We start from the raw sequence: 11,798 nt of genomic DNA on the forward strand, positions 1-11,798 counted from the left end.
TTCAAGGTGATCACTTCGTGGATGGACAATGCCCCAAAAATCTAACCAGTTGGATATTGTCCCAAAAATCTAACCAGTTAAGGATGTTGCGGCCCATCATATCAACAATTCAGATTACAAAACCATAGGCCACACCGAACACCACAGACACAGACACGGATCCTCTGGGGATATATCCATAGAAGAGGAGGCAACAATGGTAAAGCTGGCGATGGGCCCAAGTCCAAGTTACGTTTCCATTCAAAGGACACTGTCCCTGAGAATTCCGTCTGTCCTTCAGTTTGCCAAGCTTAGATTAAGTTAGATTAAGACATGAGACGAAAGGACGCGGATTGCGTCCTACCCCCACCGTGACGGTAATCCGTCCAGGCAGGGCTCTGTGGGGCCCAACATGATGTAGGTATTTTATCCACACCGTTAATAGTTTTTATATGATTATTTTAAGATATGAGCAAAAAATTGAGGTAGTTTCAGGGCTTAAGTGGACCACAAAGTGGGGATTGAATGTCCACCATTAAAAACTTCTTGGCAGCTGGGGAAGTGTCTGATCAAGCTGAAATTTGTGTTTTCAGCTCATCCAAGTCTGCATGACCTTATTAATAGGTTGGGTAGTAAAAAAACATCACGATGGCCCTTAGAAAGGTTTCAAGGGTGGGTGTCATTATCACTGCAGCTTCCTTTGATGTGGTCCACTGGAACTGTGTATCTGCTTCATTTTTTGTATAATACCTTAAAATGATATGAGAAAACTGATGAACGGTGTAGATAAAGTACTTGAATCACGGTGGGCCGCACATAGCCCCACCCGTACGGCGCGGGGTTAAGACGCCGAGACGAAAAAATGATGCAGATCCAAAGCTCAAGTAGGCCGCAACAGGAAACTGGGGAGATGGGAAATTCCCAGAGTTGCAACCTTCCTAGATCCCAACAAGCTGTTTTCATGCCCCCCAAATCGTTCACGAAGCTATTCCCACAGGGATGAACTAAAAACAAAAGTACCAGCCCGATCCAAAGCTTATGTGGCTCTACTAAGGTTTCAATGGTAGGTGCTTCATCCCCGCTGCTTTCTGTGGCGTACCCCACTTGTGGCAGATGTCAGATTGCTATTGCTGTGTGCTCACATAAAATCTGGTCATGTCCTGTGTGTTAAAAATGGTTTATGATGTTTCCAAAGAAGAGGAGAAACCAATCCATTGCATTTTGACATCTACCATGGTCAGCTCAACCATATCATGTTACATTGCATTTCTCGGATGATATCTTGCGTTTGGATCGCAATACCACCACAATCAATATAACAAAAGCTGGAAAACCGACTACAGAAAAACTGCATGCTGTATAGCAAGCTTTACAAAAACAAGAAACGAACCTGAATAAAGATCCTTTCACATTACCCGATCCGCACTGCACTTAACGTGCACCAGCATCCGCATTGGTTTTCATTGAAAAAAAAAGACCCAAAGATACTATTTTTACTGGTGGGCCATCAGGAATTCTCGGCAGCCATGAGGGACGCAGCGCTGGCATCAGCAAACCAGACAAGCTTGCCATCCCCAGGCGATACAAGCTGGGCCGGGTGGGACCCATGAGGGAGAAGATCATCACTGATGGCCGAAGCGAGGGGCATTGCCACATCGCTCCCTGTGGCAATGATTGCCACGTTGGCGGCAGAGTTGATGACGGGGAGCGTGAGGGTGATGCTCTCCCGTGGGGCATCTGAGATTGCTGCCACCCACTGGGATTCCATGTCAACAACAGGGTGGCTGGGGAAGAGGGACGCCACATGCCCATCACTGCCAAGGACAAGTAGGATTAGGTCGAATCTTGGGCAATCGCTTGATCGAGAGACATCCACCGTCCGGTTTCGGACCAGCTGCCGGATGCTGAATTCATAGTCCTCTGCAGCTGACTCTGCAGGCACGCCATGGTTCACGGAGATAATGTGCGCAGGGAGTATGGGAACCTGTTTGAATGAGAACAGGAAGGAAAGAAAATACATATTAGGCGAAATGAGTCACTCATCACTAATGAGTGTGTTAATAATCTTAAGTACCCAAACAATCTTTTTGTAGGTAAGAAAACAACAGCTTAAATGCTAAAATTGCAACCGTTAGGACGTCTGGCATGTCCCCACATTTTCTTTTTCAGTCTTAAATAAAAAATGTAGAAGCATCGCGTTTGGATGTACCCTATATTAAGATGTGGGTGAGTATGGAATTTAATGCTGTGGCCCGTGATCCATATACAGTTTCAAGGAATTATGTGATCCTTGGCCCGATGAATGCACAGTGCCTAACGCCCTGAGTTCGTTCAAGTGGGGCCATGGTTCACTAATAAAAACCATTGATTTGTTGGGTCGTGCTGTGGATGAACCATACACTAAAATCTCCAAGATTGGAACATCAAATGCATCCACTCTTTAGCCTTCATGTTTTGTTTGACTTCAGTCTTTTTGTTTTTTCTTTTTGAATGTGAACGAATTATTTTCATGCCACTGATTGAAGGGCTTGATCTTCTCCAAACCGAGACTTTTGTTTTTGGGCACATTTATCCACGGTGACCAAACCATGGGCCCCATTCATATTGACTAGAGCCCCAAGATAATAGGATCGCATAGTTCCTGTACATTGTATCATGTGGGCTTTCACACTGTATCATTCATTAGTAGTAAAATAACGAAATGAAAGCATGCACCATATTCGTCTAGTCCTGAGTATATAATAAAATAATAATGATAAAAAAAATTGTGAAGTGAGAAAGTAGCTATGCTAATTTTCAGATAAAATCTGGCTAATTTGCTCCTAAAAATGCAATGAATATTAACTTGTTGTATGAAAATGCTGAATAAGTATCTTATTTCTTTTTAATAAAATATTACATTAAATTAATAAATTCGTGGTAGCAAAAAAATGGGTGAGAAAATGTAGGAAACAAAATAAAATAAAATGAAGAGGGTTCAAGTCAGACTGGGTCGCACATGACTGACTCATCGCAGCTCAGCCATTTCTCAAGTGATTCGTTGGAGTTGGTCTGTCTAACGTGTGCTACAAGACTCACGGTATTGACTCGCCTGGGTCTGACCCAACCGAGTTGATCGGACTTGGACGAGTTTTCAAACCATGCATCATATGCAACTATAATATTGTGAAATCCAAATGATATACAATGAAAATATGAGTACCTTGAGCCATTGATTAAAAGGTCCGCAATGCCTTTGATTGTCATTCTCTTCAAGTCCAACAGTTTGAATCCAAGCTTTAGATGTCACTAATGGCTTAGATCTTCTCTTGGGCTCACTTTTCTCCTCTAGAGCATTAAGTGTGTGAGGTGATGGAAAGAAGAGAAAGGGCCAAGAGTTGTCTAATTTATAAATTTCCATTTTCAATCCCTATTAAGAAAACTCCTCAACGTCGATGTCACTAATGGCTTAGATCTTCTCTTGGGCTCACTTTTCTCCTCTAGAGCATTAAGTGTGTGAGGTGATGGAAAGAAGAGAAAGGGACAAGAGTTGTCTAATTTATAAATTTCCATTTTCAATCCCTATTAAGAAAACTCCTCAACTTCGATGTCACTAATGGCTTAGATCTTCTCTTGGGCTCACTTTTCTCCTCTAGAGCATTAAGTGTGTGAGGTGATGGAAAGAAGAGAAAGGGCCAAGAGTTGTCTAATTTATAAATTTCCATTTTCAATCCCTATTAAGAAAACTCCTCAACTTTGACTCTTTATTTCCTAGTTTTTCTTTTAAAAATATATACATTTGGGCTCCTAACCCGTATGTCCACTGTTACATTTTTTTATTTTTTATTTCTCTCAAAACATTTGATTTTTTCAAACAACCCCGAGGATCTCATATTTCGAAATATCACACACTTGATCATTGGTTTTTTAGAACTTCCAGTCAACATTCAACCATTTGAATCATCATAAGACCTTAATTAAGTGAAACTACTAATGTGGTTAATGACGATCATACATCATTGAACGACATACTCCCATCCATGCACCACTATACTTCTACTCGAGGCAATACTTGGAAATTCAATAGGGTAGCAACTTCATTCCTCTTATCACAAATGTTCCAAGAATAATGTCTTATATAGACTTACCTTTTAAACTTTCATCCAAACACAAGTATACACAAATCAAGAAAAACAAGAAATTAGAATTATCCATACAGGAAATCTCAAATAAATATTTTTTTTTTTAAACCAATGATTCTAATCAGTATAAGTATCATATCGATCCACAAGACCCATCTCCTCAATTGGTTCGGCGTTAGTCTTTTGGTCAAGGGGTCCATAGCTATCAACTTTGTGCTTATGTGCTCTATCAACAACATATGATTTTGAATTCTCTTTAATAGCCAAAACAAGGTTTGTTCCAATAAGGGAGGAGGCAACATGATTTGAAACGGTTTGTTGATGGCTAAATGATCTTAAACTATCTGTGAGGCCTCAATCCTATCAATGCACATGCATCTTCAATGGATTTTAATTACTTGAGATTTTGAAGTTGAATGGTACAGAACCATTAGCCACTAATTTGAGACAAATGCATGTAACTACAATATCATCAAACCCAAACATTTGAAAATTGCTACTAGCTTGAGCGATCGATTGAAGTTCCTTGACACCGTAGATGTTCTTCTCTTGTAGTTGAATGGTCTTGATCCAAGCATTACATGTGAGTACTAATGACTTAGATTTCTCTTTGAGCCGCCACCTCTCTTTTTCTCTAGAGCTTTAGGTGCGTGAAGTGTTGGGTTTTCTCACAAGACCTATGGAGTGAAGAGAAAGGGCCAAGAGTTTTCCTATTTGTAGATTTTGGTTTCCTAATCCCATCAGGAGAACCCCATCAATCTGGCCTATTTATTTTTGGTTTGTCACTTCTAAAGCTTTGTTTGGGATGAAGGAAATGAGAATGGGAATTTGGTAAATTCATGAACTTGTCGAATTCATAGATTTTCATTGGACCTAGATTTGGTAAATTCGCTAGTCCAATGTTTACAAATCAAACTAGAGGGCGTTTATTATAGTAGTGGAGATTTATTATAAAGGGGTTACTTTCTTTTTGTAGCTTTTATACGAGTACTATTTTGAGGATTTGGCAAGTTTTTACTTTTTACTTTTTTAAAAAAAATTTTTAAAGTTTTTATTTTTATTTTTATTTTTTATTTTTTTGAAGATTTGGATTTGTCCCAAATTCTTGGATTTATGGATGTATGAATTTGAGAAATTCATTGATTTAGAAAATCTTCAGAGAAAACAAAAATAGGAGACTAAGTCCATAGATTTCACAAATCCCATCCCAAACAACCCCAGAATGAATGGGATTAGAGGAAGATAACCCAAGTGCAATAGAACTTTTGAAGTCATAACATGTGGGATGTAGGCCACACATTTAGAAATAAGCAGCTGCACGAAATGCCATCCCCCCAAGTGGTAGGGGACTGTTTTCATTCCCATAAAAATACCAAAGATGAAGAAAACAAAAGAATCTTAAAAACCAAGCCGCTGCTTTGCTCACATTTCATTAAGGCTTGCTTGTTTCACCAATTACCTAGTAATATAAAGAAAATGTGTCATCATTATAATTTTACTTTTGTCAAACTACACACCAGAACCACCGGTCAAATGCAAATGCATGTACGAGGCATAAAAGAATTTGTAATCATTGCATCTTTGTCCAAACAAGAACATTAATTGATTTTAATGATGATTTAACATTAAAATAATGTAAAAATGCCATTAACTACAAATTTTATTGTGGTAAACCAAACACGTGAATGAGATCAAATGCAATTGTCATGATCATTGCTCATTTTCTTTCTTTTCTTTTTGAAAGGCAATCATTGTCCGTTTCCTTTACATTATTGTCATGATTGGTGAAAAAGTAGGTCCTAAATTACATGAGGGATTTCTCGCATGTTAATCAAGATTGAACCGATGGTCCCATTTCAAAAGGATTGTAGCCCAAAGGTCACACTAGTTCAATGAAATTAACCATCTGATTGTCCATTGAATTTGAAACATGGATCATTTTCTTTACAACCCTCCATTTGGTATCCACCAATTGAATGGTTAAGATCATTTGGTCAATGTGAGTTTGGTCCACAGCCCACCCACAAGAAGAACACTATTGTAAGGTCAGCTTGAGGTGCAAGGATCATAAGACCCCCCTAATCTAGCCCTACAAAGTTCTAAAAAAACAAGCAGCATTACGACTGCATGTGGGTCCATAGTTCAATGTGGACAACCGATCAGATGACTACAGACAAGTGATCTCCATCCAAGATAAGCGTGGGTAATATATAAGATGATTGCAACCGTTGATCTAGTTGGCTACTTTATAGGTCGTTCATAGTCGATGACTTGTATGATAAAATCTCAGCCATTGCATTGATGCCATGCAATGCACTGGACGATTAAATAATAGCTGAACAAAAATGAGTTAAGCTTGTTAAGGGTCAGCACAAAGGAATGTTCACATACAATGCTGTATGGAATATTCTTATATTCACACGCAACACTTTCTTTCCCACATATGCATCATCAGTGCAGAACTTCGGGGCCATGCAAAAAGTGGGCCATCATCTCGGACTTAAACCAACCATGACGGTCAGCACAAAGGAATGTTCACATACAATGCTGTATGGAATATTCTTATATTCACACGCAACACTTTCTTTCCCATGTATGCGTCATCAGTGCAGAACTTCAGGGCCATGCAAAAAGTGGGCCATCATCTCGGACTTAAACCAACCATGACGGTCCATGGATCAGGTAGGCTACAAAATCCATATCGATAGACAGACGATGGCTGACTCTATGTACAAGGGGGCCTCCACGTAATCACTCTAATTAGGATTCCTATCATTTGAATGGATGGGATGTTCTACAAAAAATGGCAGGTTGGCCGGAAGAAAAACCATTGTATGCGAAAGTTCATATGCAATGTTGTAATAATATCAGATGGATTACGTGATACGTGGCCTGCATCTTTGTATGCCATGCTTGGGTTCTCAATTAATAGGTTTGAAGGGACAAATGATTTCTGTGGTGTCCCATCATGGGCAGTCCATTCCAGAAAAAAATATCCTTGATGTAAAAATCCTAGCCTTTAGATTTGTTGTGTACTGTTAACACTCGAAAACAACAGTCTACATGCAAAGAAATGATCACAGTAACAATTGTTGGATTGGGGGATTAGAGGAAATTGGCAATCCTCACTTTTGTGGAGTTTCGCAATCCATCATTTTACTTGAATTACCCATCCTCTCCTTTTTTTAAAAAACTCATTTTCAGGCAAGAGATTCGCACATGTAACATAGGTGTCGCTAAGCTACTAATCTATTGTACACATGGCATGCAAATGATATCTCAAAACAATCAGATAATCAACTGCCTCACTAAAGTTACATCAATAGAATGATCTGAGTAGTCCAAACATTGGCCATGTAAATCAACAATTTAAAAACACTGATTAGTTGCTTAGTTGTGATATCATGCTTATGACCCATTCGAAGCTTGAAATTTCATCACTTTGGGCCAAAATATATATTTAAATGAGCTTATTACAATCATTGTTTCGAATAGCAAATATGTACACTAATTCGGGATTAAAGCTAATTTAATAATTAAATTTAAACTCATGTAAACATACCATGTAATTTCAATGCATAGCTAGCTATGTTTGGATCACCTGCGCTTTCAAATCAAGGTTGCTAAACACAACTAGAGTAATCCAAATCTAAGGCATTATTAATCAAAATATTCCTAATCCATGGTACCATACTAGGCCTTGCCGCTGTCTGGATTACCAATCGGTACAGTAATGTAAACCTATCATCATTTAAATTTTATTTGTATAAAAGATGGGAAGCATTAAAAAGTATATAATCTCAGGCAACATTTATTCATTGCACTTTTTATGACATTATCATGAAAATTTTGAATCCAAATTTAGATATAATAGATTATTATTATTATTATTATTATTATTATTATTATTATTTTATCACTGAGAAACAAACACGGAAACCAAAGGTCAGATGTAATTCCTTTGCATTACATTAGTAATTGGTAATCCAAACAGGCCTGGAGGTTAAATATCCAGTGGGATAAACCGAAGAAAAAGTATGGATAGGATAGTCTCATGGGTGGACCCGATCTATAAATCATCCAGCCATGTGTTTTGTGGAGGGATGGCTGTACCATATGGCGGTTCGTCTAGCTCCATGTTCCCTTGCTAAAAGAAAAACAGTATACATACATTGTACAAAGATGCGTGCTACATACGGTATAATTCCTCATCAGTACACTAGGCTCAGTGACTCAACAATCAGGACTGTTCATCGAGTGGGCCCAACGGTGCATGCAACTTACTATTCAAAATCAAACCTATAATACAGTTATTAACTTCAGTTTTTTACTTTCCAATTTATTTTCAGCTGTCTCAGCCGTTCATACAAGGAAAGCTGATTAGATGGGTAGGCCCACCAGAACGACACGTATTTTGAATCATCTAAAATCAACAGTAGGTACCACTAGATGGACGCTCTCGATTGATAAGTTTACTGTAGAGAAAGACTCTACCGCATTCCACTACCACATGCTGCATGTTCTGATGATCTGAACCATCCACCTTGTGGACTCTTTGCTATACCGGCCACCATAAGAAACTTACTGTGTATGGGTGACTGTGATAATTGATATCTATAGATAAATTTATTACAATGAAAAGAAAATTTCAATGGCTCGCATTCATCTGTAAAAATCAAACCAAAGGATAGGATCGTTGCGGAAGTGTGATTATGGCATAATAGCTTACTTATGGGTACTAAAATAACATGGACCGTGCAAGCTATGGAACATATCAGGATGTGGGACCTGCGTTAGATACAAAACAAACTCAAGATAATTCGTAATGGGAGGTTTTCTCAAATACATGCCGACGTATTGTATTATGATACGTCGGGACTTCAGCCTTTGAATCTGACGATCCAAACCGTTTATTTGTATGGTGGAAAACCAAGAAATAAAAGATCTTCCTGGGATAATCTCATCCCTCTGATAACTAGACTCTTTTGCTATGAAAATGAAGGGCCATCGTAGCGTTTCTCGATTCAAAGTTTTGAAATGTTCAATCTCAAGATTCTTTTTTTTTTTTTTGGGTATCCCATCCAAGGGAAATCCTATCAAGCAAACGGTTTGGATAATTGAAAAAAAAAAAATCCCAAATCCAAAGGCTATATCCTGACGTATCCTATTACAATACGTCGGGATGTATTCGAGCTAATCTCTTTGCAATGGTAGAATCATGCCCACCCGGCGCAATTTAGAGGGCGTGCACACGTTAGGCAAAAACACTACTCCTGCTCCGTAGCCAAGAATCTCTGCTCTTTTCAGGAAAGAAGCAGCCGAATGAAGAATCTATTGTAGAATCCAAAATTATTTTTATTTTTATTTTTTTAAAAAAAGGCCCAGGATTTTGACGGCTGGTCTCCCTAAAACAATTCTTAACCTTTCACACCCAAAAAAGGAAATAAAATGACACAGCAAGAGAAGGAATTAGAACATAAATGACTAATATCTTTTTTCTTTATTTCAAATCTACACCCTTTATTTTCTAGTTTTGGCAATACAGCAGTACAAATAGATATCTACACCCTTTATTTTCTACTTTTGGTAATACAGCAGTGGTGGGTGTATCTATCAATAGTGTGGGTGTGGTGTTTCTCCCCTTTCATTTTCTTGGGTGTATAAGTAAGAAATTCAAATATATAAAAATTATTTTCTTTTCTTGCAATGGGTTTTTTAATTTCTTTAGAATAAAAAAATAAAAAATAACATATTTCACTCAAAAAATAAAATATTGAAAGTTCTCATAATTTTATTTAATATAGAAAGTAAAATAAATAAAGAAAGAACTGCAAAGATGGATACTGCTTTCATTGGTTACAGCCAATTCGATTACAATGCATGCAACATACAGAAGAAAAGAATAACAAACCACAAGAAAATGTTTTTTTTTTTTTAAAAAAAAAAACAAATAAACAGAAATAAAATTTGGTGATTTTAGAATGACTAACATAAAAATATTAAAAAAAAAAAAGAAAAAAAAGACAGAAAGCAAAAGATAAGGAAAGGACCTTTGATAGAAACCCTTCTTTGGCTTGCTTGTAGTTGCTATCAGGGTGTTTTTTGGCCACAACGTTTTCTTCAGCCCAAAACACATGCCATTTAGACCAATCCACCGTTTTCACGTATGGAGCTTTCGTCAAATTCCTACCAAAAATCCAAAAAAAAAAAAAAACATACCCAAAATATAAAAAAAGGACCCAAAAAACAAATATAAGAACTTGAAAAACATGAGAGAGAGAGAGAGAGAGAGAGAGAGAGAGAGAGAGAGAACCTCAAGAGCTTTGTAAGATTTCCTCCGGAGAGAACGACAGAGAAAGCTCCTCTCTCTTTGACATTTGCTTCAGAGAGCTGGGCCACGTAGTCAGCGAGAGCAGTTGAAAGCTCTTCATCGCTCTCGAAAATCCTCACTTGGGGGGATCTCTTCTCTCTCCTACTACCTTCATCGCTCTCCATTGCACGAGAGAGAGAGAGAGAGAGAGAGAGAGGAATGGAAGGATGTACTGTTCTTGTACGACGAGGGAGAATTATATCTTAACTACGGAAGTATATGAAATGGTTTTAGGACGTTACTCAAGCAGTCACTCTCTTTTCCTTCTTCCTTCCCTGTCATGTATAATTACCATATGGGAGCTCCCTCCACCGTCCACGTGGCAGTGGATTGAGACCTTTCATCTCGTGGGTCCTACCGTGGATTGAGCGAATAGGGTGTTGCTGCACTGTCAGTGGGTGGCCTTCGAATGGACGGTAAGGGATAGTGATATCTAGGATATTCTGATCGGTGTAGTGGAGCCAGCCCTACTAGATGGACGATCGCGATCTACCGTCTCCCCTGCCAGGTGGGGACGCGGCTTCTGTGGATCCCCGGATCCACCGAGGTGAGTGGATCCCTGACCGTGGGGCCCACTTTGATGTATAATCTTTACATCCATGCCGTCCGTTTTCAAAGATTTTTTTAAGGGCATGTTATCAAAAATCAAGAAATACAAATCTTAGGTAGACCACACCCCAGCAAACAATGGTGATTGAATACCCACCGTTAAAAACTTCCTGCGGGCCACGTGAATGTTTATTTGACATCACCTTAACGAACGGACCACACGAATATCAGCTTGATACAAAACTTTTGTGGTCCACAATAAGTTTTAATGGTCAATCACCACTCTTTGCTGTGGTATGGTCCACCTGGAACTTGTATCTCCTTAATTTTTTAAATCATGCCATAAAATGACCTTTCAAAACGGATGGACGGTGTAGATTTAAGGAAAATACATAAATGTGGGCTCGACAGTCAGGGATGCACCCACCTCGGTGGATCGGGATCCACCAAAGCCGCTCCCGCCAGGTGGAGAGTAGGGACGGGGTAGCTCTCTTGTGCATATCCATTCCCATTCCCAGAAAGATTATCGGGTCCGGATGTGTCGTCATGCGCTGGTACGGGTGAATTGGACGCCAATTGCATACTGAGGCAGGGGAGCGGATTCGGTGAGACCCCGGATCCACCGGGTTTGGTGGGACCTCTGACTGTGGGGTCCACTGTGATGTATGTGACTACATCTACACGGTCCATTCGTATTGAAAGATCGTTTTAGGGCATGATCCAAAAACGAAGCAGATACAAATCTCAGGTGGACCATAATACAGGAAACAGTGGTAATC

General features: G+C 39.0%; 1 protein-coding gene across 1 annotated transcript; it reads right to left on the reverse strand.

The window, feature by feature from the left end:
• Positions 1-1,176: 1,176 nt before the first annotated feature.
• On the reverse strand, positions 1,177-10,971 carry LOC131236472 (probable 6-phosphogluconolactonase 2). The gene is made up of 3 exons (XM_058233679.1): positions 10,414-10,971; positions 10,151-10,286; positions 1,177-1,963 (listed from the first exon to the last, which is right to left on the reverse strand). Exons 1-3 carry the CDS (start codon positions 10,593-10,595, stop codon positions 1,487-1,489), a joined length of 795 nt encoding a protein of 264 aa, XP_058089662.1. The 5' UTR covers positions 10,596-10,971; the 3' UTR covers positions 1,177-1,486.
• Positions 10,972-11,798: the final 827 nt, after the last annotated feature.

This window comes from Magnolia sinica, chromosome 2 (genome assembly GCF_029962835.1).
Source record: "Magnolia sinica isolate HGM2019 chromosome 2, MsV1, whole genome shotgun sequence".
In the NCBI taxonomy this organism is placed as follows: Eukaryota; Viridiplantae; Streptophyta; class Magnoliopsida; order Magnoliales; family Magnoliaceae; genus Magnolia; species Magnolia sinica.